This window comes from Cyanistes caeruleus, chromosome 3 (assembly GCF_971803275.1).
Source record: "Cyanistes caeruleus chromosome 3, bCyaCae1.hap1.1, whole genome shotgun sequence".
Lineage (NCBI taxonomy): Eukaryota > Metazoa > Chordata > Aves > Passeriformes > Paridae > Cyanistes > Cyanistes caeruleus.
The window spans coordinates 86,032,080-86,059,700 of NC_141703.1; the positions used below are offsets into that span (position 1 = coordinate 86,032,080).

Below are 27,621 nucleotides of genomic sequence, written 5' to 3' on the forward strand. Positions count from 1 at the left end.
AGTTCCAGGGGACAGCCAGATCCCAAATGACAGCACAGGGGCTCACAATGGCAAAGGAATTGAGTGTCCTGACTCCTGCTGACTCCAGCAGCTGTTCTGTGAGAGCAGACATGTGAATACCTCTGAAGTGCTGGCCTTGGCACTGTTTGGAAAGTGAGCACCCAGTCTAGTCCAACTCCCAATGAAACAGGATTAAATAAATGTAGGAGCAACAAAAACACAGCAGCAGGCTTGGTGTGTGTGTGATTCATCTGCCTCAGTCCTATCTCCATTTCCCACCACCAGCACAGCGTCCAGTTGCTGGTGGGCAGGAGGCACTGGGGAACACCTCTTAGCAGGGCTCTGCACCCCCTGGGACTTGGTGACAGGGCACTCAGTACCTGGGTGCTGTCCTGTGCTAAGATCCTTCCCCAGCCCACAGATCCACTCATCACCTGGCCCAGAGACAGGCAGGAGGCACATCCATAGGGGATCTGTGTCCCTGGAGGCCAGCTTGTGAGCTGATCACGAGCTAAATGTAAGCCTGAATCACCACAACCCCTCAATTTTGTGAAGGATAAAAAAATGACTGGGATGTTTGACATCTGCTGCTCTAAGCAGAGAAGGGGATGTTTAAGCCAGAGAGAAATCAATGTGTTTTGTACAAAAGTGGTTTTTTCCCTGTCTAAATTCTCTTGGAAGACAACCACCTCCTTCCAAATGCTCTCTAGTAGCCAGACATCACAGGTATTACTGTTTAGATCACATAAAGAACATTTTAAAGGACACAGAACAGTTGTTAAGAAAGTGGAATAGAAATTACAATGGATTATTGAGTCAAAAATGACACTATGTGTAATTTTTACACAGACTGTGTAAACACACATAGGAGTAGCAAGGGGTTGTGTGTGACCTCCTTCTGCAATAATGGGCTCCTGCATGAGCTACTCCTCATGCTGTCAGCAAGGGGTAGGTTGGATTCCTCTGTGTTATAACCACCACAGAAAGTTGTTTTCCCAAGAAACCTCTATGCTGGGGATTTTTCTCAGACCAGTGCTGTACTAAGCTCTGCAAAACAGATTATAAGAACATGGTGGCATTGGCAGTGATAGGTGGAGTTCCTCCCTCTCTGCAAGACTCCAAGCTCTAGGCAATGTACTCTCAAGTACCAGTGCCAGCTGCAGACCTGGCTGGCTCCAGTTCTGCTTTTTGATAGCAGCAAGGACAGACTTTGCCAGTGGTAAAGGCAAGGGGGAGAGAAGACATTTGCAAAAAAAAGCAGAAATATTTGCAAAGTGTTTTTTAAAAGTTTGAAAGAAAGTAATCAAAAATTCTGATCTGCAGAGTTGAGATCTGCATTGCTCATGGACTACTGAGGAAATTGAATAAAGAGAGAATGAAAAGTTTAAACAGTATTTTTTTTAAAAGCTTTGTTTAAACCTGTTTAAACAAAAAGGCAAGAAGAGAAAGTGGCACCTGTAATATCAGCTCAGCCACTTCTGACACTGTACAAGGTATTGCTACCATCCAGCTGCTGTGCTGAGCTCATGCTTTCATTCCAGCCCTACTAAACTGCACATGAAGCACAGAGCAGGCTGTCAGCAGCCTGCCTTGCTGGCATATCTCAGTGTGCTCACTCTTATACAAAAAACTTGTAATGCTCATGTCTTTGTCTCACAGACAGGACTTGCTGACTCTTCAGGATTACTCTGGAGCATCATAGTGAAAATTTAAACACAAAGTTCCAAATCCCTCCCATTAAACCAGCACAAATCCCAGCCGTGCTGCAGTGTGTGGAGAGCTTCCAGGGCTGTAACCAAACCCTGACCCTCAACCTTCACCTCTCTTCCAGACCATCCTCTCTTAAGCCTGCCTTTGCATTTACCCATCACACTCTTACAGCCAGCTCTAGGGAGGGTCTGTGGAGATCTACCTGTTTATACAGAGACATGTCACTGTCAACCTAAAAGATCTGTGATCACCAGCATTTAATTGTGAAGTTTGATTTTAAAAAGCAGTGATAGATGTTGAATTTTCGCACACTCTTTGGCTGCTGAATTGCCGGTCCAGCTCCTTGTAATGTGGCAAAGACCCTGCTCACTTTCCTCACTCATTAGCAGGGAGTTCAACCCCAGGGCACCACCCCATCCTGACAACTCATGTTTGACTTGTCCTGAGCAAGATCCAGCTCCACAGGAGGTGCAGAAGCTAAAATCACTCCCTTTCTGCTTTCTATGCCAGGAGGACAGAGTCAGTCTGTGAGGTACACAGCAGGGTAGATTTACACCCACATAAAGTGCCCCAGCAGCCAAGACCTTATGGCTCAGCTACATCTGTGTGCAGTAGATGATGCTCAGTGAGCTCAGTCTGCACACAGGACTAGGAGTCCTCACCCCACACTGGCGGCTGCACAGCACTGCTGGAGGAGAATCCAGTGCTCCAGGAAATAAATGCCAGTGACATGGCTCAGATACAGAATTGCTTCTGCCCACTCTTCCCGGGTAAACTCTGTCACAGAGTCCAAACACACACCACACTACCCAGATTTGTGATTTGTATTTTATTTTTATTATTTTTACAAGCAAGAAAATCCCTGGATTAAAACAATCAGAATTAATCAGACACCCCAAAAAAATCACCAGGTAATGGCTGTCAGGATGGGCAGCATAGGTTAGGCCGAAGTTAGTCCTGAAATCCAGCCTGAGATGTGTCCCAGCACCAAAATCCCAAGCCTGAGATGTGCCTTTCCAGATGACACAGATCTCATTACACCAGGAGCAATAATGCAGCAGCCCCTCTGTCCTAAGGCATCTTGCACTAGTGGGATCCCTGGGAGCTGAAGCAGTGGACAGTAAGGAAGCAATCCAAGTCCCTGGAGGAATAAGAGCAGAAGAGAGAGAAAAATAATATGACCCAAATTATTAACTTTGGGATGCTAACAGCTAGGGAGCACAAGCTCTCACTAAGGTAGTGAAGGAAAGGAAAGGGTTTTTTTTTGTTTGATCCAGTATCTTTGTTTTACTTCAGTTCCTCCCCAGAAAGAGAAACTCTCCATACCCAAATATAATAAGCTGAAACCAGTACCACAAATTCTGCTTAGTGAGCTTCAGATACAGTCCTAGATGAAGGGAACATGCTGAATCAGAGATACTCAGGGCTCCAGTGGGACACAGAAGTGGGTGGGGTGCAGAGGAAGCATTAAAAGGCTGCTAGGTCTGCACAGGGGGCTGAGGAGGGGATTTGCACCTACCTCAGATGCAGAAGATGTTATAGTCAGCCAGGGCCTGCTCCTCTGCAACAGAACAGGAGAGATATAAGTTATCCTTGCACAGAGCCAAGTGCAAACAGCCAGGCAGCCCTGGCACCCCATGGTTCCACACTGACCTGGGTTGTAGTAGTCATAGACCCTGACATGGCCTGGCTTCAGGTTGGTCACCTCAATCTCCTGCTCCAGATGCAGGATGTATGTGTCAGAGACATGGCTCAGCTGGGGAAGAGAGTAAATGACTGTTTACTTACGAGCTGTTCTTTTTATTCCTCATCTGAACTTTATCCTACTAACTGACAATAACAACTCTGTAGATTCAAACACTGAATTTCAAGATGAATATTGAGTATCCTGATCCAGTCCTGGATTCTCCCAACAACTCTGGCAGTGCCCTCCACTCCTACAGCTTCTCTAGCAGCACAGACATTACCTTGTCCAAGTAAATGGCAACACCTTCTTGTGTTTTCTCAGTTCTTCTCACAGAGTGCCCATGCTGCAGCTAGGACAGGAAAGAGGAGGAAGCAATTTAGTTTTGCCTTTTGAAAGGAAAGTCTCAGACATCCCAACAAGGTTCATCTAAGTTTGAGTGGGCAGGTTCTCATTCACTCACTTCCAAATGTATTTTGGGCTCATCTCTTCAGGCTGATCTCCCTGCAGGGCCACCCAGCTCCTGCAAACCCCAAGGACAAGAGCCTGGGCTACTTAGCTAACAGGGATATGCTAAGCTGATCAGGCCAGAAGTATCACTGTCCTCAAGACTCAAAGAAAGAGCCAACAGCATGTGTCCAAGTTCGTTGTGTGGCAGGGGGGAAGGGATGGTGAGATTGGTCAAGGAAGGCAACACCTTCCTATGCAACCTTCCCATTCAACCTTTCCATGCAGCCTTGCCATGAGCCTTCTCCTCTCCTTGGGCATAGATAGTCCCACTGACACCACATCCCCATCCTGATTCCACATTTCTTACAGACATCCCAGATCCTGGAGCCAGGGCAAATCCAGTCAGTAAGGACACCTCAAGAATCACCATGTTGGAAGTAGGTTTCTTCCCATTGTACCTGAGGGAGAAGATTAAAAAGAGAGTCTCCGGGGGACAGCATTAAAAGAGAGTCTCTCCTAGCTTTCCCTTCCCTTTACCACCAACCCCTGTGTGCAGTGCCCTGAGGCAGACAGCCCAGCCAGGGCTGGGGCTGAGGCAGTCACTGCTCCCTCTCACAGGATGCAGAGGATGGCTGCACTGCTCTGAGCATCCCCAGTCTGAGCTGACTACTGCACACCTCTTCCCAGCAAGAGCCAAGGCTCTCCATCTGGCCCTCCTGCTGAAACTGCCTGGTGCCTCCCCTGCAGCCAAGAAGCACCCCTCAGCTCTCCAGCCATGCCCAGCTTTCCTTCTCAAGTGGGACAAGATCTTTAGAGTCACCTGACATCGACATGGACAGTAACAGAGCGTGTATTGTCCTCGGTGCAGTTGACAGGCTCAGTTTTCACTTGCAAGGCAAAGGATGTTGAGTCTTGTGGGGAGGGCGTGTTGTACCTCAGCACCATCTGCAGGGAGAGACAAAAAGACAGACTAAGACATTGATAATTTGTTTGATATCATCTATGACACCTTTTTTTTCACTGGCTACTCAACTCCTCAAGATTGTACCCAGACAGTGAACGGATAAATGATATGCAGTAAGCACATTCATTCCAGTACCCAAAATAAAGGTCACTCAGATTGGAAACCTTCCATGGGCTCCATCTCAAACTTTCAATTGAGACTGTGCAAGTCAGGCACACAGCAGTGGGACCACTATAAAACATTTTCGTCTTCCAGTACTCTTGAGAGCCATGGAATCATCATGGTCCTTGTATTTGGGCAGGTCCTGTCCGTTTCCTCCCACACACAGGTTTATTGCATTGGCACCAGGCTGGGATTAAAGCACAGTCAATGCACATTTCCTCCCACAGAGGTGCAACAGAGTGATGATGTTAGACAAGATGAGGAGATGAGGGTGGTCAGAGCAGGGTCTGTGGGAACCTACCCGAGTAAAGACACAACAGCTGCCGTGGGCCTGCACCAAGAACTTGCCCGGGACCTCTGTCAGTGCTGCCTCCTGCACCAGCAGCCGGTTCTGGTGGGAGACTTGGAACTTCTTCCCAAAGCCTCCATGAGACCTCACCCTCACTTCTGCATCCCCCTGTGCGCTGTGTGTCAGTGCTGCATATTTAGCCAATGCCTGCAAGGCCACTACTGTGTCCTGAAAAGGAAAACACAATTACATTTGCATCTCTGACATCCAGAGACACTTGATATCAGAATCTTGAGGACCTCCATATCCAAGGGCACCTCTGCCCAAAGCATTTACACCTGCACACATTGTGTGCATATCTTGCAGAGGTTCTTTCTCAAGAAACATCCCCTCCCCTGGCCATGAGTTACCTGTGTTGAGGCAAAGCCTCCATAGGCATTCTGCTGCCTGGTGAGCCAGGCCACGATGCCAGAGGCTGTGGTGAGGTCAGACTCTGTGACATTTGGCTTGGAGAGCAGGGCCAAGAGGATGTAGGCTGTCAGCTCCACATCCGTGGATATTGGCTGTGACCAAGGGCTGGTACTGGTTCTGGGTTTGGATGAGGTCTGACTCCAGTGGATCTGCCCATCTGGGAAAGGAAGGCAGTAGAGGGAACCTTGAAGGATGCCAGGGAAGAACTCCTGTGGCCTAGTCTCCTAGATGCAGCAGCTTGTGTCTGCAGAGACCATTGGGTAAACACCTTTTGGCTGGATAATCACATCCCCAGGACAGCTGAAAACCTATGTATTTTGCAATACCTAACACTCCGTATTCCACACCAAGGTGACATACAAAAACTAATATGCCAATAATCTGCATATGCATTTCCTCCCAGTTGTCCAAATTCTGTATTGCCTTGTTTGCCAGGTCCACTACATGATACTAGCCAGCTGTCCACTGGCCAGCCCTGAGGGTCAGGGACTAGCAAGACATGGGGCAGCTTGCTTTCCTCTCAGGCATTTTGCAGTCCTGCACAAGAATTCCCAAGTCTCCCAAACCCCGACCTCCACTTCAGGTACCAGAAAAGGGCGAGAGAATCTGAAGGAAATCAGCACCCACACCACAGTGTTGGCAGTGTTGGCTCACGCTGTGAGCTCACTCAAGGGATGTCTAAAACTTTTCCTAGTGATGGGCCTAGAGGGTGAGGCTGTGCTCCTCCCAGGCTGCACATTACCGAGGGCTCAGAAAGGTCCCTTCTCTGGTGTTCCCCTGGCACTGAGGCCCCCGTACCTGCTCTGATCGCCTTTCGGCCAAGCACATCAAGGAGCTCCTGGGTGCGCTGAGAGTCCTTAGCCAGGGCAAAGGTGTAGGCCAGCAGGGCCTGGGTGTAGGTGCTGGCAGCCTTGGGGAGGGCAGGAGCGATGCAGCCCAGAGCCCTGCGCACCACTGTGCTCTGCAGGAGAGAGGAGCACGGTCACACACAAACCCCTGTCAGCCAGGCAGAGCCTGGGACACAGGCAGAAGCATGCAGTGGCACATGCCAGCACAGAAAGCAGCCCATTCATTCATTCATTCAGGTGACTGTGCTCGGTCCTGCACTCTCTGTGTCAGTGCAGCACCAGTAGCAGTGTCTTCAGCCCTTGGTGGAGGGTGCTTGACAGAGCTCCCCCCTCGAGCTGGTTTTGGGCTTCAGCAGTGCTCTCTCAATGAAATGAACACCTTTTCTGTGGGAATAACACCACTGTGTCTTACTTTCCCAGTCCAAACGCAACAACAGCAAAACCACACAATTGCAAATGCGTACACGTAGCCTGCTGAGCAGGGCAACTGTGTTTGATTCACCTTCACAGTGAATAATTGAATTTATGGTGAAAAAAGGGTGACCTGAAGGACATCTATTACCAGAAAGAAGTTTAATTTCCACCTGTCTTCAATTTTTTTTTGCCTAAGTCCACTGCTTTCTGTTCTGCTGAAAAGCATTGCTTTTTCACTTACTTTTCTGATCTCCAGAGAACTTCTGTTCTCAGTGTCTACAATTGTGTTTCTCCATCCAGTTAATTGTTTTTTTAATTTCCCTCTGCCACATTCTAGTAACTAGCTACAATCCTTAGCCCTTGTAAGAGCTCCCTCTTATCCTTACTACTTAAGCATGCAGTTCCAGCTGCCCTACAGCACTCCTTTCCCAGACTTCTGCTTTTTTTGCGAAGCCAAATCCTATTAGGAGTTACATTATGTCTATTTATTTGACTGTGGGATCAGCTCCACCCACCTCACGATCAGCCTTCAGCTTCATAGGACCAGCAAGGCGATGGGAGGCAGGGGGGAGCGGGAATGAACAGCTCATTCCTGGGAAATGGCCAGCACAGTATCAAGCTATGAAGTCTTGTGGTCCCCAGTAGTTTAACCTCACCTTTTCCATGCCAGGGATGTCGTCCTCAAAGAGAGAGTTTTCCCCAAGAAGCTGTAAAATCTTCCCCACCCACTCTATTACCTTGCCCACAAGTCCTTCCAAAGAGCTCTGTTGCCTACCCCAGTGTTACCCTTAAGATCTTTAAGATTCAGATCTTAAGGCAAGAGCATGGCAAAGAATCCCAGTATTTACCTCTGGTGTTGCTCCTGCCTCCAAGTATGCAGCAGTGATGTAGGCAGCCAAGGGGACTTCCCCATCTACACCTCCCTAAAAAAAGTATAGACATCCAAAAAGCTGGGAAAATTAACAGGCAAATACTGAAGCTTTTCAGGAGAGGCCTCCCCTATCCCTGGCTTGCTCCCCCTCAAGAAAGCACAGCAACACAGGCAAGTGAATTTAAACAATTACCAGCACACTTGGCAAGAACTGCTTGGTCTTGTCCTTCAACTGGGGCTCCTACCTTCATGAATGTGTGGAAAAGTTGTCCCACATTTTTGAAGCAACCACTGGGAAGCTGGTGGAATTCCAGCCAGGTGAGAGCAGCTTGGATAATCCGGTTGTCCAGGTAAATGTATGGCTTGGCTTGGACAAAGCATTTAACCACAAATGCAGTCAGCCTGATTGAGGAGAACAGAAAAAAAGGCATGAAAGAAGGAAGAGAGAATCAGAGAGAAGTAGAATGCATGAAAGAGCAGGAAGAATGAGTGGAAAGAAAGAAAGAATCTAAGCAGAAAAAAGTGGGAATTTGAAACTGGTATATCTCTCTTTACCTATTGTGCTATTTCTAATGTTCTGGTTCAAGCTCAGCTCATCCCCAGGACTCAGGATGCATACCCATGGGACGCCCTAGTCCACAGAACCTCTAGAACACTTTGGATCTTATAGGACAGCAAGGGTTTTGTGCTGGAAGCAGAAAGCTGCCCACTTCCTGGCTGTCAGACAGCAGGGAGAGAGCCCAGGGCTTACCAAGTATTACCATACTGATCCTGGATCCCAAATTCACTGTAGGAACCATCAGGGTGCTGATAGTGCAGCTGTATCTGGTACCCTGGGAAGCAGGATAGGACATGAGTGCACACAGTGGATCTGCCACAAAATCACTGTGAAGGAACGGGGTGGTTGTGTGATCCAGGTGTACGGGGAGTAGGAACCTGGGACTGTTGGACACAAGACAAGGCAGAGGGGCAAGGTGGGTCTATTGTACTCACCACTGCGCAGGAATCCTGTTGCCCTGTCCTTGATCTCAGGCTTCAGCTGCCTCGTCTTCTCCAGGTACTGCAGCACGTAGACAATGGGGGCAAACAGCACCATGTTCTGCTCCCCACAGCCGTGGGGCAGCTGCACCAGGTGGTCCAGGTTCTGCAGTGCCGTCCCCATGAGGTCCCCTGAGACAAAACGTAAGCACCTTGACCACCTCCTGGGCAGTAGGATCCACCTCCTCCTACCTGTGACCATTCCCAGCCGTGCACCAAGCAAGGTAGGCCCAGCACAGCTGTGTGGGGACACTTCTGTCCAGCCACTTTCTCCATTCTGCTGTGCCCCTCATATGAGCTGTACACATTCCCATCCTGGCAGGGAAGCTCATTGATGCAGCACTGTCCCCCTTGCTGGGTGTTTTAGGCTGTCAGTAATCAGGAAACACAGCCACACACATGGGAAGAACATGGCGGTGGAGCCTTGGAAACTCAGAAGTGCTGTGCAGGGGAATTCAGATTTTCCTAGGGTTAAACTCAGAGATATGGGATTTGCAAGGGTACTGCCATAGCTTAATTCCTTACCAGTGACCGAGACGGTGGCTCTGACTGAACCTTCAACCACATTTAGAGGCAACACCAGGGACACAGACTCCTCTGCTGGATTCCCTGACATCAGTCAGGTAAGGTGTGGGGAGACAAAAAAGAAAGAGATTCTGGTGAAAAAAGTCTTCAAAATCCCCAGAAACTGTTCAAGGCTCTCCTGTGATAACTTCCCATATTCTGGGCACAGAGGCTGTAAATCACTTCAAAAGTCCATGTCCCATTGCACCCTTAACTTCCTCCGTCTACCTCATGGTAACTGTGCTGTCCTAACACCCCTCTTTATAAAGAGGTTGAGAGGATTTTCTCCTGGAAACCCTCAGGGGTCAAAGCTACCTGTTCTTCTCTACAGAAGTTACTCCATCTCATTTAAGATTTCAGTTACAGGCCTGTCTTCTCAATGCTCCATATGCTCTCAAAGTCAGCTGATGGCCCCATCATACACCATAACATTCAAGACAGGAACAGCAACCCTAAGCCATGTCCTCCAGCCTCACCATGTTCAGGACTGGGGTTTTATTTCCACAAAGGAAAAGGCCTCAAGCTGTCACATTAGTGGCAGAAATGTTGAGGGTAAAAGACCAGACCTCCCCACATCCCTGCCTAGGAGAAAGCCCTAGCTGGCACCACAGCTAGAGTACACTTCTGTACCTTCATCATGCAGACAGAGAAAATAGTTCAACAAGTGGAAATACCCAGAAGGGGGTTAGGCAGGAAGAGGGGGATAAAAAGGGTGAAAGAAGAAAACAATCCATCTACCTTTTTCAGGACACAGGATGGAGCTGTGAGCCTTTTCTACCAACACTCCCTCTGGCTGTTGGAGCACATAAAAGTAGCATTTTAATGAGCACCCAGGAGAGAAATGGGATTACAAGTGGATTAGAAGAAGGTATGTTCAGAATCCTGGTTCAGGGTGGACAGCCAGCTGGAGTATCATCATTATCACACAAAAATGCAAACTGCTTTCAATCATTTTCACTTCTGATCAGAAACCAGCGTGCATTTTCGGAATATACTAAATTCTGAGTATCTGTGAAAGTGGTGCTGTAAGATTCAGCAGAGAACTCAGGGGACAAGGACAGAAAAGAGTGTTTAAAGTTTTCCATGGTTTGAAGTGGAGGATGTCCCTTTACCTTCTACATCCATCAGCCCTCACGCCCTGAGATGATAATTACACATTTTGAATAGCAAAGGGTAACTCCCAAAATTAACATACATAAAATCTGGGAATTGCACAAAGCCTGCTTTGAGGCTTAGGTAACAAAACAACTTGACTGACCCGAACTTGAATGAGTTTGGTGATCACATCTTTCTGTCCTTGTTTTGGGACAAATGGTATCTCCTCACCACAGAGCTCTTTGGTGGCCACAGCCTCTGTGCTCAGGGTGATGTTCACGAGCCCTGAAAATAACACACATTTAGGTCTATAAGACACCTTCTGAGGAAACACTTCCTGTTAATACAATAGACATCACCTGCTGACAACAAAAACATTGATCAGAGCCCTATATGTTTTTGTACCTCCTAGCACAGGCTTGTGAGTACATGACCATAGGATAAGTGCAAGTAACTGCTCTCTGGGTAACAGAGCAAACAGCTGCTCACTCTGTGTCAGCTCTTACAAAACATCCCCACCTCGGTCCCATCCCTTCCCAATTCCACCACCCCACCTCCCTGTGCTTCTCACCCAGGTGCTCAGCTGTGACACTCCACTGAAAGGTCTTGGCTTCCCCAGCACATAAGCAGCTGCTGTAGACACAGCCTTTGCATGGCTTCAGCTGGAAGTGTGCAAACTCCTCCAGGGTCACTTGGATCTGAAGGGGCAGCAGGGATGGCAGGTGGCAATAAATAAACATCAACAACACAAAAAGGAAGCCTACAGAGGGTGGAAGGAGGGGCACAGCCTGAGAGGAATACACACAGATTGTTTGATTAGCCAGGGATCAGGCTGGGAGAGCCTTGATAACCCTGGCAACCTGCCCAGGGTTATCAAGGGCAACAAGTGTGTCTGTGTTTGTGCTTGGGATTGTCCCAGCCCAGGTGCAGGACCTTGCACTTGGCCTTGCTGAACTTCATGGAGTTTGCACAGGCCAAAGTCTCAAGCCTGTCAAGGGTGCTTCCTTATTTCTCTTTTTAAAAGTGGGGGTAATGTTGTCCCTTTTCCAGTCAGAGGGAACACCACTGAATTGCCATGACTTCTCAAAGGGGATTTAGAACTGGATGATCTTTAAGGTCCCTTCCCCCTATGATTCACAGATGTCAGCCATGTCCCACTTTTCTTGCAGAGGCTATCAGGGCTCACCTACCCTCATGCATTGCTGCAGGTTGTTGGAGACTGTGGCCTTCAAGTTGAAGGTCTCACCCAGGACCACAGAAGATGGCAGTGGCAGCTCCACAAGAAAGGGCTTGGAAACAGTCAGCCGGGAGGCTGGAGCAAACCCAAAGCCGTCACGTCCTGTGCAGAACATTCCTGCTTTCCATTCTGTGATGGCCTCAGGCACAGTGACAGTGATACTCTTGTTCCCACTGGGGCTGGGGAGAAGTAGACAGCGACAGAAGCATTCACTTGAGTGGTGCCGTATGCCACGCCAGGTGACGTGCTGTGTGTCCTTCTCTACCCCATGCCCTCACTTCAGTCCAACCCCTACTGAACTTGCAGCCCTTGCAAGGCTACAAGTGAGTCCTTGTAGAGGTGGGGACCCCACCTCAGGAGCTTACATCCAGAGGACACTTGGGTCAGTAGGTTACATGGCTGCAAGATGCCATTAATCACAGACAGGACTTTCCCTATGGATATATAAAAATGGCTTACAGATATCAGCAGCCTTATTCTTCTTGGCCTAGGAAATAGAGAACCAGAAACCAGCAGAGCAACAGGACTAGCAGCAGCAGAGCTTAGCAAATGAGGTTAATCCAACCATTCTCTGTCCGGTGAGACACTGACAGCTTAAAGCCCAACATGAGGGCAGGGCAGAGACTTGTCCTGTGCACACATCTCAACTTTTGAGAGAAGACTTTTACCACAACCAACAAAAAGCAGACATAGCTAAAGATACTGGTATTATTTAGCTTGTTTCACCATGCATGGACAAGAAGGCAACACACACAGGACCTGTCCTGAGCAGATTTCATTCTTCAGAGAACACACAAGAAAATCTTGAAATCTCAGATGAAACATCTCCAAAAGCTCTCTCAACAGACCCTGTGTGCACACTGAGCCTTTCTCACAGGACACAATTTTCAGTCCTGTGAAGGACTTCTATGTACATCAGCTTCCCCTGGATACCAGGATACATCCATGAGCACGTTTTGAGAAATGCAAGCCCACAAGACTACCAAAATCAGAGTGAAGGCAGTGAGCTAAGCTGTTTTGCTGCACCTCGTGCTTTTCTATGTTCCTATGCCAGCCACCTTTCATGGATGACCAGCACTTCTAGTAGAGGAAAATGCATTTAATGCATACATCAGGTCCAGCAATGAACAGCCTACAGGTATGAGCCCTGTGATGTATGTCCCTAAGTGTCTTGCACAGCTGCCTATGACCTAAGCTCAGCTGCAACTGCTGCCACTCCCATCCACACAAAATGGCCCAGACTAAAGCCCCACTGCTCAGTTTACTCACCCCACAGAATACAAATCCCACAGCCAGGTTTGGTGAAAATGCTTGTGTACTTTCTCTTCAGCAGAAGAAGAAGGTGGAAACATAGTGGGCTGATAGGTTGCTATCAGATGCTCTGTTGGAAACAACAAAGAGCTATAGTCACCACAGGGTCCTCAGGTCCTGGTTAAGAGCAGAGGAGCTCCAGCACAGCTCAGGCTGCAGCAAATTCAGTCAGCTCTTGACAGCATGGCAACAGAACAAAATGTGCTGTCCCATATTTTAAAATCCTTTGCCTCATATCAAATGTCAGAGGTGCTTTGGGCTTTACTTCCATGTGGAGGCACCATGGGACAGGCAACATTTCCCTCACTCCAGAGTTAAAACACGGGATCCAAATATCCAAACATCCCACTAACATCCCTCATATTAGCACAACAGGTTAGGGACACGAAACCCTCCTTCTCCTCCATTTGTACTTACAGCAAGTGATGCCTCTTGGCTCAAACCCAGAACTGCTTTCACATAAAGGACTAAGCCTCCCATGTAAGAAGAAACAGCTGGCAGATGCTTACTGTTATACACTTTATGGGGCTGGGCAAACATCAACATGGGCCTGGAAATAATCTTTCCTGTTCCCCGCAGTGTACTTGTCAGTGGAGTGGTTGGACATACTCTGGGTTTCTTGATATTGGTGTTGGACATAATTTTCAACCCCATTTCCTGTAGGAAAAGATTAATCACCAGAAGATTGTCCTCTCCTCTCTGCCCTCTGCCCTCGTGCCTTCCTGTCCCCTCATACAGTGGGAACTTGGCTGTCCTCTGTATTCTCTTCCTTCATTTTAAGAAGGAATAATTCAGATCCCCAGCAACGGGCAAACAAGGTCCTATAAGGTAATTCATCTGGCCTGAGTCAGCCAAATTTATTCCTTTACAAACACATGGTCATTTGAGTACCCTGCCTTCTCTGCCTGCAGGGTGCAATTGTTCCTGCTATGAAGATTAAACAAATTGTGTGAAATCCAATTAAAGTAATGAATAATCCTTGGCATCCTGAGTCACACAACCCAAATGTGGCAACCACACAATGATTTTTTTCCTTATACATTTCAAGCCACCTATTCAAATAATGAGTTACAAGGGCCTAAAGTGCACCTGTTCACTGTCCTGCCTACAATGGCATCCCTTGGATATTGGAAAAGTCAGGGGCCACATTTCCCTCAGTCCATGAATTATCTCAACCCACCAAATCAACCATTTTTACCCTGAATGCCATAAACACATCAGGCCCATCAGAATTTGGGAACCCGCATGAACGATCATCTTCAGACACTTGGTGAAGATACTTGGAGTTATAAGATGGGAACAGCCCATAGATCTGAGAAAGCAAGGGAAAAAAAAATCAGTGCAAATTAAACCTGGCATTCCCTTCCTCTCACACGTCCGAGGCTTGTTTGAGATGCTTCTGGCTACTGTGTATGAACGCGTGCCAGAAAGCCCAGGATCGCTGTCACTCTTCCTGGGCTCTCCTCTGACAGTGTCAGCACAGAAGCTGTCTTAGTGATGAGTGACTGAGTGGTACTCAACCTCTTCCTTAGTCCCTAATCCCTACCCACCACACTGGGAGTGCTGCTGATCCCTCCAGGCCGTGCTTTCAGTTAAGTTCTGCAGAAGTTCAGTCGCCTCCCTCCCGCCTCGTGTAAGCAGGGAAGGGAAAACGTCAGAGTAGGCTCGCTCACCGAGTGGCTGCTCAGTTCTTTTCCTGGCTTCATCCAAAAGGAGCTTGGATCCACAGCCCAGACAGCACAGGTGGAGCCAGGAGCAGCCTGCAGGTGGAGGCCAACCTGTGAGCCAGGGAGAGTCTCTGGCGTTGAGAAGCCCAGCTCTACCTGGATGGGAAGAATGCAGGCAATGCCTGAGTGACATTTCTAGGTGCCACCCTACCACTTCCCAAGCAGGGAAGGGACCTACACGAAGAGAGTTTCCAAAGACCTGCCTTGTACAGAAACCCAAGGATCCTCCCAGGTTCAGAAGGTGTTTAAAAAACACCACATTGAAGTTCTAACAGGAAAGATGGCAGAGGGGGAGCCATCAGTGTGCATACAGAGACATTCCCGTGTCGGAGCACAGTTCTCTCTTCTTTACCCAGCAAACCAGCTCTCACAGCTGTCTTATGAAGCGCCTTCTTCTGGGGCCCCAGATCAAAAATAAGCCTAGTCCTTATCTCCAGGCTGTTTGTGGGATGGGCCTCAGTTTCCTGAAAGTCTTCCTGTTCTTGTTTGAATCTGACTGTCTATGGCAGACAAAGAGCTGTGGAGCAGGGGTAATGGCCTCTCAGAAATTCACTTTTGGAGCACAAGACACAGCCAAGAAAGCTGATTCCTGAGGATGTCACAGTGACCAGATGCACTCAGCCCTTTCTGGACGGCCAGTAAAATCCACTTCTTCCCTCATCTACTTTCAGATGTCATCCCAGTACCACATACTAGCATTCCTAATTATCTGCTGCAGCAGCAGAACAGCCCTGAGCTCTCCTGAGAACCACACAAACGACCTGTGCTGGGCTGGACTGTCTATGATCCTCCCAGGCTGCTGTTGCCTATGGCGACAGACAGCAACTCTGCCTTTCCCAAACATTGCAGCAGCCCCCACAAATGCTGAGCACACACTTGCTCCAAGCATCACAGCACACCTCACCAATCACAAACTGCAGTTTCATGTGACTGCATCACACGTCCTATGGGCCACACACAGAGGCACAGCTCTCCTTTCATTGCAGCAGACACATCCACGCTCACACATCTAGCCACATCTCAGACACAAACCCTACCTTGTTTCTGAAACACATGGAGACACTGAAGATGGCAGAATCGGCAATGATTTTTCCATTAGGGAAGATGACATAAACAACAAGTCTTGGAGCTGGGGCATAGGTTGAGCTGAATGTAAGAGGGATGGAGAAGGAGCTTTCCAGCACTAGATGGAGAAGAAGAATAAGAGAAGTAAGGAATAAGAAAGAGGAGAAGTGTATCTTCTTCTGTAACAGGAATAGGAATAAGAGGAAGTAGATTTTGTAGTGAAAATAGAGTCTGATCAGCTTTGCCATTCTGCATGTGCCTGTTCAAATACTTTCCTCCTTTGGTCTTTCAAGACCAAATTGATTTCTGGAGACTACTGAAACAATCAGCACATCTCTGGATCTGGTATTCAAGACAAGCAAAAGACTTTTTTGTTTATTGCCCCGGGGACACAAAACAGTACTTTGGAGTTCAAGCTTGGCTCCACAAAAAGTGAGAGTCTCAGATATCTTTTTTTCAGCCTCCTCTCACCCAACATCTCCCATCCCATCACCAACAAAGAGGTGACCTTGTCCCAAAATACTTATAACTCAGGTTTTAAAAAACACAGCTGGAGAAATAGGCAACAGTGGGTCAACAGATATCAAAATTATAACCTGTGGCATCCTAATGACCCAAATTATTTATAGAAACAGTTGCTATGGAGGGTAAGGCTACAGTTTCATGCTTCAGGAGCAGCAGCAGAAGGAGACAAAAAGAACACAACAAAAACACAACAAAAGAAGACAACAGAGGATGTGCCTATGGGCTGAGAAATGCTGAGTATTCTTCTCTTGGTCCAAAGCAGGAGGGCAAAGGGAACATGAAATCTAGAAAAGCACAGTACTCTGATGCAGCACACAAGTGGTGAGACATCCCTACATTGCAGGGAGGCTTATGCCACTTATCCAAATAAGAGGGGATGTCACAGACCACTAAGTGCTTGCTAGACATGGCACTGGGGAGTGCACTTACTTCTTGGCAGCCCAATCCAAACAGTCTGCTGACCTGCATGGACTATCCCTCTTTTCCCTGTGACCTAGACAAGAACACAGAAAGGGATGGTCACATAGTCACGTAGCCTTTGAGATCACTAAGAAGATCAAAGTAACCCTGAAATTAAATTGGGAGATTAAATGGGGGTTGGGGAGGAATATTAGCTTTATTTGCTCTCAGCTAGTAAGAAGAGCTGAGGGATGAAGTGATGTGGGGGAGGACAGGTAAGGCCTGCACCTGTGCAGAGCCTACAAGAAAGGTTTTGCCTTTGTTGCTATTACTGTGGTACCAGAATCAAAACCAGGATTCAGTTCCATGATGACTGGAGGAACTCCCTGTCCTGGCCTGAGCCAAGACTATCAAGTAGTCTTAAATATCTTGAACCTCAGCTCAGGCCTTCAGCTGTCACCCACTAGTGCTTTCCCAGAAACTCACAAAGTAGGAGAAAATGACACGCTTGGGCCCATGTTCCAGGTCTTCCTCATAAATTCTGAAGTCCACCTGGACAGACTGCATTTTACCACAGGGTATTGTCTCTGGCACACGGACGATAGAGAGGAAGCTCCTGCTGGTGCTGTAGAATGGATGTATGAAATAAGAGGCTCGCTGGTAACTCAAGTCAACTGTCCCAGGCTCTCTGTCCGAATCTTGATGCAGGACACTTGCCTGGTGAGACAAAAGAACCAAACCAGTTAATTTCTCTAGTTAATCAAGTCAGCTGCAAATCACCTTGGATTTGCAAATCACAAAGGACAGGTCTTGCTGTGAAGAGCTCATGAGGAAAGGAACTGAGACCTGGAGAATAAGCTCTCAGAGGGAGAGCCAAGATCTAGAACATGCTGAGGTGCTTCAGGTTTGAGTTACTCTCCCTCAGGAAGGAACAAGGAAGATGTCTATGGGGCAGTAAATAGCTCTGACATGCACACATACTCCTGCCACACCCTTCCTTCCTTACCTCCAGGGAGACCAAGGTGCTATTCCAGGCAGAGGTGTCCAGGGTAAATGAAACTGTTCCAGAGTCTCCGGTGATGAACTTCTGCCTAAATTGCTGCTCAGCACAGTTTACTACAAGAAGGACTTCTTTGTTCTTCAGTGCCTTGCCTTGGTGATCAATTACTTTAATCTGAGAACATCATGGGGAACAAGAGAAGTGAGGAAAAATCTAATCAGCAGGCAGAATCTCTGGCTTCCCCAAGTCAGGAGCAGTGTTTCCAAAGACAGCAAGATCACTCTTTCAGTCACCAATAATTTTATCAACACTGCTACTGCTCCTATTACCACTTGCACTACCATGTTCATTCACAGAACTACAGAATCACAGAATGAGTAAGGTTAGAAGGGATCACAGGGGGTCATCTGGTCCAACCTCCAGTATTCTCCACTTCTCAGCAGAGGACTTCCTGGCTGATGAAATTCCAAATGTTTGGGTTTGCATCCCAGAAATTTAAGCCCATAGCTGCTCCCCTTCATGGGTTATTTGGTAAATAGCAGTCTTGGGATTTATTCTGACATTGGACAACTCAAGAGTTTTGTCTCTGGGAGTAATTTGTGCCCTCCCAAGCCCCTGGCTAGAAAAGGGGTCAGAAAAGACGGTAAGTAAATGTTACTGTGAAATATTGCTTACGCTCTCCCCTCCAAAGAACTGAAACTGGTAATTACCTTTCCTCTGAACATCTGTCCAGGGTGGTAGTAAGAATTCACATCATTAAACAAAGCCAACCCGCCAATCCTGGAGATAAGTAATTTGTGGGAAGCATTGACCTGTATCTCTGAATGGAAGCAGCAAGACAAAAACATGAGAGAAGAAGCAAGAAAGACAAGCGCTTCTCAGCAATTTCCCTGCAGAGTAACCCACTGGTAATACAGATGGACACATTCAGCTGCACCCACATGTCACATCCCAATGGTGATCTTCCCAAGATTCTGGGTATCTGGTCTTCCTCCCACTTAACTTCTAGCTTTTAGAGAGCCTCACCTGACACCACACTCAGAGTGAGTGTGTCACACTGTCAAGAGCTGCTGTCCCTGTCTCTATATGTGAGGTTGAATAGCAAGCCCGGATGGGCTCAGAAGGCTCAGATCCCTTGATAGCTGGAAAGTCTCCAGTGCATTTGGTCAGATTACCACACCTTCAGATCTTTTGGTCAGATTAGCACAGTTTGCCTCTTCCCAGGCACCAGAAATTCTAGAGTTACCTGTGGCATCCTCCACCAGCGAGGCCTCTGCAACTATGCTGTCCCGATAGTACCGAAAGTCTTGGCTGAAAGAGGACAGGCTCACATTTGTGAAGAAGCAACCTGACTCATCTGTCTGAAAGTTCAGAGAGAAGGAAAAAGGTCTGAGCAAGGCACTTGGATTAGAAGTTATGGAAGTGGCAGAGGAACAGCGGCACAAAACCCCTGCTCTCAGGGTGCTTTGCCTTTTGGCATTGCAGCCCAGGACGTGGAGCAGGCACATGATGAGGCTCAGTCACAATCGTCAGGCACAGCTGCTGAGAGGCAGCACCAGTAGCAGTGGCCAAGCAGCCAAAATAGTGGGTTAACATTGCTATTACTTCAGCTAAAGGACCCAGCAGCCTTGTCTTACCCTGAGGCTGAGCACAAATGCCTCTGAATATGGCTCTGCTCTTTCTAAGCATCTCACCTGGTTGCTGAATTTGTGACAGAGATCGGGTTTGGAAGCACTGGGCAAGAACGGGGCTATCTTCTGACAAAGGCTCACATGAACCTTCCCCTGGATGCTTTTCCCACGAGTGGATCTGTTTGTGGGGAGCAGGAAAAGGAAGAGACAGTCACACACAGTGGGAGAACACATGGCTTGCTTTGCATAGCCCCAGAGACCACGCACTGACAGATATTCACAATATACCACAAGAGTGGCATCCACACAGCAGGCCCAGGAGTCCTGACCCAGCAAGTAGGGTCAGGCCAGGGCTGTGCAGTGATGGGAGATCAAGGGCTTTATGATATTATTAGCACTAAACTAAATTATTTTGGGTAACTAGAGTGTTGTAAGTGCTGACCGCATTATACACCAGCATTAACTGCAATAACCCCAGGATGTGCTGAAGGCATTCATCATCTTATGACCAGAAACATGGGTGACTAAGAAAGTGCCTTTTATTAAAAAATCACCTTCACATGGGGCTAACTAGCATTGTCCTTGGATCATACTTGGGGAAATTCCTTTTTGCCTCCCTTTAGTTTCCACGTGAGCATAATCTGGAAAAGCTTCCCATCATTTCCCATGAGTTTGTTCTTCAGGGAGATGAACACCACATATCTGCCATGATCTATCCCACAAACAGTTGCTTGTCAAAGGGTAGGCTGCTCCCCCAGGTTTTGTGCGTAGAGATTTGTGAAGTGTTTTTAGAAAAGGGGCATTTAGAGTATCAGAATGATAGTTACAGGAACGTTTCATGTTGCCTCAGGGTGCAAACAGCTGTCATGGCAGATTTTGGCTTCCTGTGACTGAAGTGTAGTAGTCTTGCCCTTAGCTCCTCACGATAACCCATCCAGCTTGTGCACGTCAGGCCAGAAATTAACACAGGGTCATCCCTCCAGTCAGAATCCTCACCTGCCACATACCCGGAGCAGGAAGGTTGTATCTAGTGCATAAATCTGACTTGGTGCCTCAAAAATCACTTCAAATTTTGGCAGCACTGGAAAGGAAAAACAGGGAACTATAGGAAACACAAGCCAGGGACAGCCTTCACAAAGAATCAACATAAAGGCAGACTGTGGTGGAATAAGGGACAGGAAATGGGCAAGGAAGGTGGTGAGAAGGGGAAGGGAAGGGAAAGATTTTCCATGTATCTTTAACACATTTGTGTGTAGGCCCTGGATGATTTGCTCCTTCCCAAACTAAAACCAAACATCCCTGTGTCCCTCCACTTCTGACAGCTATTTTCATTGAGAGAAGACTGGCCTCCCAATACAGTTGATTAGGGAATGAAAGTGAAGTGAGAGGGCACTGGACTTCATATTCTCTAGAAAAGTCCATCCTAAATTGCCTTGTTTTATCTGACTCCGGGATCCATAGGAATCAGCTGTGTCAAAGGTCTGGGGCCATGGACAACACTTCTCCCACACACTAAGGTCCTGAAGTCATCTCTTCTCCTAAGTCTCAGCTCAGACTCTTTCCTATGATGCTAATACTTCTCCCATGTGCTCCTAGGAAGGTTATCAAGGAATAAACACCCTGCTTCCTGAGGAGCACAAGGTCCTCTCAGCAGCTCAGACAAAGCCCCACGTGCTCTTACCATGCTCTTTAACAGAGAAGCTGCCGTAGGCTCTGGAGCTGGTGACGTTGATGACGTACGTTCCCAGCAGGGGCTCGTCACTCAGCTGGAAAGACAGGTCTGCAATGCCATCCTGAGGGACCACGTTCTGCCACTGCTCTATCTGGTTGTTCTTAGGGTCCTGCACACACAAGAAAGAAAGAGTTGTTCCAGCATCTCGCTCACTGATCCACATCCTATAGAAACTGAGCTTCAGGATTTCAGTGTGGTAGATTACCAGATTCTGTAGCTAAGGAAATGAGGTTTGGTATAGACTGATAAGGAAATTTTGAAGACATGATAATGTTCAGATTCTGCTCCCAGCATCTGAGCCTCCTTCTACACTTATTTAAATTCTAATCTTAAGCAAAGCTTCTTTGCTGTTCTAACTTTGTTTCATAAGCACCTAAGTTTTCTATTTATTCTCTTGCAAATCTAGAACAACAGATTTCTACTGAAGTCCCTGGGAGCATAATCTCAAAGGAGTACATAAAAGAAAGCTGAAAGGAGTATCTTAGTTTAAGAATTTAACATCCAACAACAAAAAAAGGTCTACTATTCCACCCAGAGGTCTTTAAAATCTATCAGAAAGTGAATATGAACAGCACAGTGAAATGACTGCCATCACCATTACTCTAACATGAGGTTTCAGCATCACTCACCAGGAGAAACAGGGAAATCTGGGGAGGAAAAAATGCAAAAACATTAGAAAAGAGAAACACATGCCAGCACCACACACAAAGTACTTCAGACTCAGAGCCCTCTCTGAAGGATGTGCAACTGGTGATTTGGAAACTTAAGAGCACTGACAACAATACAATTCAACAGAATTCAACAATATTCAATTCAACAGAATGACTAGATTGGAAGAGTAAAGTAAAACAAATGCCACCAAAAAGGAGAAATACCAGGTGGGTTCATTACAGTAAGGTCTGAAGAAAGGGAAAGGAAAAACCAATCTGGAGGTCACATAACACTTGCTAATGACTTCCTGACAGAAAAACTCACAAGTCACCACACAAACAAATGTAGATCTGGTTCAGGTCCAGTCTTAAGAGGGTTACAGAGGTATAGGATCACATAATTTGGAAAGAACCTCTGGAGGCCATCTAATCCAACATCCTGCTGAAACGTGTCTTCCTGAGCAGATTGCTCATAGCCTTCTCCAGCTATGTTCTGAACATCTCCAGTGATGAAAATGCCTTTTCTGGACATATTTCCACACGGTTGCAATCAAAAAGTTTGTCCTAATGTCTAAGCAGCATTTCCCACATTCCATCTTGTAGGGTGCAGATTAAAAGCACCCTTCTCCCCAAGAAGGAAAACCTGATTTACAACCTATTCACTCCCCCCATGACACCTTCACATCAGGAACCAATATGTCCCACACTTGCAGTTGCACGACTGTTCTACCAAGATGAGCAAGAGACGTGCACACCTCTGCCACCTTCCTGGCAGTTACTTTTGCCCTCTGCATACTCATAAAACCGGCCAGGGATAAATGTGGAAAAGCTGGAGCTTTGGCAGTGAAAGGGGTGGAAAGGAGGTAGGATCCATGCATGGTACAAGGCAGCCTCTTCCACAGCCCCCAGGACTTGCTTACCGAATCGTTGAGTGCACGGAATTCCTCATCCAGAGTCACAATGCGAAATTTCACTGAAGGCAAGGAAATCAGGGAATATATTATCAGATCTCAGTTTTTCCCTACAGACCCGTGCTCCATGTGCTACCCTAGCTTCTGTCTCCACTCTAGACACACTTGTGGTAGCATCTGACACTAACATTTCCACATGTATGGTACCATGGACATGGTTATCATTATCTACTGCCTCCTGCAGCTCCACAGTCATCACAAGCCAGACATTACAAACACTGAAACCCCACTCAGCAAGACACATGGTCTCAAAGCCTTGTGCTAAGGTTGTTCATGCATTTCAGGGCATCACAGTCTTTCCGTATGGTGCAACCAGCAAAAAGCCTGGGACCCTCAGCTGCTCCCATTTGCATCTCACCTGTCTGTCCTGGTTCATAGATGGGCTTGTCAGTTTGGATGATGGTGCCATTCCTGGCCTTGCAGATCAGGACCTTTTTCTGTTCCTCAACATTGACCCCTTCTCCTGTGATGGTCAGTTTTACAGTGGCAACCTCCTCTGTGCCATTAGCTGGAGGGGCAACCTGTAACACAGAGAGGAGAGCACACATGCCCCAGGTAATCTTCTGAGAGTGAAGTGGAACAACTAACTGGTTCCCTCACACTGTTCCAGGAGGGAACAATCACCTGCCAACCTCTGGAATCTGTCCTTTTTCCCACTGGTGACAAGCAAGCCCCTGACTTTTGAGTCCTCAGACTTGTTCAGGAAGATGACAGGAAGGTGGGAGATGGTAGCAGAGAATCGAAAGAGAGATTGAGCAGTTGCACAGCCTCGAATGTTAGGCTTTCAGAACTATCCAGCACTTACAAACAAGAAATCCAAAATAGAAAACACAACCAGAAAGATACCAAAGACCCCAACAGCCTTAGCACAGAATATACAGTATAACAGAAAGGATATTGCTCAGACATATCTGCCTTATCCCAGATCTTTGCTAAGTTCTCACCAACAATTAATAACCTCTAAGATGCTGTTTAGAAACAAGCAGCGTATCCATTTCCATCCAACTAGTCCTCAGTAGCTCCCAAGAGCTGAGTTGCTGCCTGACTTCAGGTACTACAGAAACTGCAGTATGTCCTGCAAGACACCATTTCGCCAAGCTTCAGCTGTGAACCTGCACAAATCCTTCAGAAAGAGCTAAAGCTATTTCATCTGGTCTGTAATGGAGGAGAAGGACACAGGTGGTATCTGGAACCCTGGCAGATTTTAACAGATGAAAATTCCATTTAAAAATTAGATTCAGAAAGGAAATTCAGTGCTAACCAACAGACTGTGTCAGGCTGTGCATCCCTAGGCACCACCCATTCCCCTTCCTGAAAGACTCACACCAAGACAAAGTAGACACAAACCATGTCACCCCTGGTAAGGGAGTAACACAAGCATTTTCCTGAAAGGAGAATCAGTGATGGAATTTGCCTTGGGTGGCTCACCCAGAACTTAGTGCACAGGAAAGTCTTCTTCTTCTGGATGGTTTCTTGCATTAAGACCTCCCGTCCTGCAGAGCGCTCCAAGGCCAGATTCACTTGAATTTTTGCATCATGACAGGTGATATGGAGGCAGGCAACCTGGGTGGACGGGTACCAGAGAGCTTCAGGAATCACCAGCAGGTAATGTCTGTGGTGGGGAAAGACAGCAGAGGTGGTATCAGTTTGAGGACTCAAGAGATGTAAGAAAGCTTCCCTGCTATGGCCCACTACTGCAGAATCCCTCAGCAATGTGCCATCAACATTCAAAAGCAACAATGAGCCCAGCAAAGTGGTTGCTTCACTGAAATGTGAGAAATAGTTTCTGCTTTATTAGCTTAAATATAGCCCTACAATCTCTTTCAAACCCCTTATTCCAGTAATCTCCTGAACTCTCCAAAAACACCCCATGCAGTCTTCAAAAGAAATGGTTTCATAACCTTGCAGTCTAGACACCAGTGATTTGATCAAGCATTGCACTGCAGAGCAAACACCTCTGGGCCTAAGGTCTGACCCGGAAGACCCCCAGAAAGTTGGCTTGTATTGACCTGCAAGAGTCAAAGGCTTGGTAGGCAAGGTATAGGACTCAGCTACCCTTTGGGGTGATCTGATAGAGCAGGAAGCATGAGAGCTGATGGCATGGGATGTGGTCCATCTAGCTAGACTGACACCTTCATGAAAGAGACTGAAACAAGAGTTCAGCATCACTCACGGTTGGTGAGAAGCAGCTGCAGCATGGAATAGAAGGCTCAGGAGGATGGCTATCCTCATCCTGAGGTTTCTTGCTGTCCAATCTCAAATGGCTCTCTTCCTCTGAAATCTCTGAGGCTGTTTATAGGGGGGTAATTTTTTTCTAGCACACCCTAAATGAAGAGGTGGGATGTGGGGAGGAGCCAGCCTCTCCCTCTCTCCTGAGATTCCACACAGGCAGCTGTAAGGATAAGTGTACTGTGCCAAGTGCCCCTTGGCCAATAGCAGCAGCTTTGGCTGCCATCCATCAGTTCAGAACATCCCCTCCTGCAAGGCTGCTGTGGAGACACCTGACCAAATGGACTTCTCACGACAAAAAAACAGTGAGAACTTTGCTGATCAGTGACCCAGGCCAGGTCCTGATCACTTGGCACTTGCATCCCTTTGTTTCAGCTGGAGATGGATTGCCATTGTGCAGCCTGCAGCAAGAGCTGCCCCCTGCACACAGCAGTGTCCTCATTCAGGACACAGCCCAGGAGCTCTGCATCAGATTAGGGGGATGTGGATCTCCTTAGGCTGCCTGGCTTGGGAATGGAGTGAAACCTTCCATGTGCCTAAGGAAGTGCTGCAGCAACACTGCCACCAGCCAGCAACCACTAATGAGCTAATAACTTTGTCTTTTCCTTCCCTGTGTACCATGAGGAAAATGGAAACAAATACTGGCCTACAAAGGTCTCCACCAGGGCCCTGCAGCACCCATTAGTCATGGCACTATCTGCAAGGAGGGCACGAATGCCTTCCTCTCCTTCATTATTCGTGTCTGGGTCTAAAGGTCTGGCATCCAGGGATACAGCCTTTTGGTTCTGCTTTTGGTCCTGTGGGTCAGCTTAAAACTCACAAATTAAATATGTGGGACATTTTGTAAGCACTGATGGCAGCCTGTAAAGTAGGTAGATAATTGTCCTGGTGATAATTGTCCAGTTTGGCTTCCAGAAAAGCACAGTGACCACATAAACTGCCTGCTGTGAGCAGTCTGCAAACTAGGCTTTTGTGAGCATTGTGAGCATTAGTTAGCTGAAGTGTACAAGGGACTGTCCTAATAATACAGACAGTTCTGTGCCTGGAAATATTTCCCAGTGCTGTTTAATAGTGCCACTGCAGCCTAAGCGTTCCATACCTACATTCCAACATGATGTTATTCAAGCAGGCAGCTGAGATCTCTTCAGCTGGCAAAAAGAGCAGGATGCACAGAAATGTTCAGCTAACTCAGGAGCCCTGTTCCCAAGGCTCTCCATAGTCTGTTCCCAGATGGATTTGGGAAGACTGAAATGCATCATGAGGGCTGCACATTATGAAGAGGATGTTACTGCTAGCTAGTATTGCCTTTGTCTCAAGTGGACATTTCACTGTTCGGTTGATTGAGATAACTGGCCAGAGCCTGATAGAAGTCAACTCTGAGTTGGTCTAAATCACTGTTAGGCTCCTAGGCAAGGGAGACTAGACACTTTTTATTTTGATGAACACATTCTCCCCATTCTTGCCTCTTTGTGTCCCTCTCAAAGAAAGAGATCACATTACTGAGAATGACAGTCACAGAATCACAGAATGGGTCAGGTTGGAAGGGACCACAGCGGGTCATCTGGTCCAAACTCCCTGCTGAAGCTGATTCCTCCCAGAGCACATTGCACCACCAGATTTCATCTGGTCAGTTTTCATATATCTCCAGTGAGGGAGAATCCACAGCCTGTCTGGTCAATCTCCAGTGCTCAGTCACCTACACAGCAAAGTTCTTTCCTCATATTCAGGTGGAACTTCCAGAGCATCAGTTTCTGCCCATTCCTCTTTTCCTATTGCTTAGCATTACTGAAAAGAGTCTGCCAGGCAAACTTACAAATTTTTTGTCTAAAATCAGATTTTCCTACAAAAGGTATGAGTCAGATCTATCACAAATCACAGCCAAAGAGGTCCAGATGCTGGCAGATTTCTGGCAGGAGCTACACCCAGTAGGGCCAGCACTGGGGAGATCTCTCTGACCCTGTCCCACCATGCCCTCCTACCGTGTTTGCCCAGGTGTGCTCTCTATTCCTTGTTTAGCTTTGGCAAACCTGGCTTTTGGTCACATGAACGTCCATTTGAAGGATCTGCATCGAAGGCAGTGACTGACACAGGTGTCACAAACCCAGACAAAGTCTCTGCAACAGAGAAAGCAAAGCCACCTTTCTAGTTCATTTTTTTTCTCTAAATGGACTCCAAGAAGGCCTTTGTGATAGAAGTGTTGAGCCAAGATTCCCATGGGGAGTAAGGGATCTATTCCCCTTGAAAAACACACTTCAGCTGGAGCAAAGGACACAGTCCATGCTGGCAAAGCAAAACCACATAGACGCCTCTCCACAGTTAAAACCTGAATCAAAAACTGAAAAGGAGGAGGAGTAAAGGTCATACACATGATAAATGGATAACATTGTCCATGGTTCAGAATGAGGAAAAGGACCTTGGAAATGACTCCTGTGTTTTAATATCTTTGAAGAAAATAAAAAGGCAGTGGTGTCGATGAACTGCATGAAAAGGGTACGGGAGAAGTATCGCTGTCTGCAGAGCACTTTGACAGGAGACTGTAGAGATGAGGAAGTCCTCACTTTCAAGAATTGCATTTGTAGGAGAG

The 27,621-nt window shown here is 47.3% G+C and overlaps 1 protein-coding gene across 4 annotated transcripts in view; it reads right to left on the reverse strand.

The window, feature by feature from the left end:
* Positions 1-2,524: 2,524 nt before the first annotated feature.
* LOC111924796 (alpha-2-macroglobulin-like protein 1) overlaps positions 2,525-27,621 on the reverse strand; it is a 33,474-nt gene continuing 8,377 nt past the window's right edge. For 3 of the 4 annotated variants that reach the window (XM_086882427.1, XM_086882430.1, XM_086882428.1), the window contains 35 exons: positions 24,237-24,420; positions 23,167-23,329; positions 22,758-22,810; positions 21,817-21,834; positions 21,137-21,296; positions 20,452-20,536; positions 19,519-19,633; positions 19,071-19,185; positions 18,535-18,644; positions 17,831-17,998; positions 17,311-17,541; positions 16,855-16,918; positions 15,873-16,018; positions 14,782-14,931; positions 14,307-14,420; positions 13,618-13,765; positions 13,067-13,178; positions 11,751-11,976; positions 11,132-11,258; positions 10,724-10,845; positions 10,204-10,258; positions 9,427-9,510; positions 8,857-9,033; positions 8,615-8,696; positions 8,109-8,265; positions 7,841-7,915; positions 6,529-6,691; positions 5,670-5,887; positions 5,272-5,487; positions 4,665-4,789; positions 4,212-4,302; positions 3,678-3,746; positions 3,364-3,466; positions 3,230-3,271; positions 2,525-2,851 (listed from right to left, as the gene is read on the reverse strand). In XM_086882427.1, coding sequence (XP_086738553.1) covers positions 3,231-3,271; positions 3,364-3,466; positions 3,678-3,746; positions 4,212-4,302; positions 4,665-4,789; positions 5,272-5,487; positions 5,670-5,887; positions 6,529-6,691; positions 7,841-7,915; positions 8,109-8,265; positions 8,615-8,696; positions 8,857-9,033; positions 9,427-9,510; positions 10,204-10,258; positions 10,724-10,845; positions 11,132-11,258; positions 11,751-11,976; positions 13,067-13,178; positions 13,618-13,765; positions 14,307-14,420; positions 14,782-14,931; positions 15,873-16,018; positions 16,855-16,918; positions 17,311-17,541; positions 17,831-17,998; positions 18,535-18,644; positions 19,071-19,185; positions 19,519-19,633; positions 20,452-20,536; positions 21,137-21,296; positions 21,817-21,834; positions 22,758-22,810; positions 23,167-23,329; positions 24,237-24,420 — 4,267 coding nt within the window. In that variant the 3' untranslated portion in view covers positions 2,525-2,851; position 3,230. Of the gene's footprint in view, positions 2,852-3,229; positions 3,272-3,363; positions 3,467-3,677; positions 3,747-4,211; positions 4,303-4,664; positions 4,790-5,271; positions 5,488-5,669; positions 5,888-6,528; positions 6,692-7,840; positions 7,916-8,108; positions 8,266-8,614; positions 8,697-8,856; positions 9,034-9,426; positions 9,511-10,203; positions 10,259-10,723; positions 10,846-11,131; positions 11,259-11,750; positions 11,977-13,066; positions 13,179-13,617; positions 13,766-14,306; positions 14,421-14,781; positions 14,932-15,872; positions 16,019-16,854; positions 16,919-17,310; positions 17,542-17,830; positions 17,999-18,534; positions 18,645-19,070; positions 19,186-19,518; positions 19,634-20,451; positions 20,537-21,136; positions 21,297-21,816; positions 21,835-22,757; positions 22,811-23,166; positions 23,330-24,236; positions 24,421-24,981; positions 25,094-27,621 lie in introns of those variants that run through there. The other variant, XM_086882429.1, reaches the window with a different exon arrangement.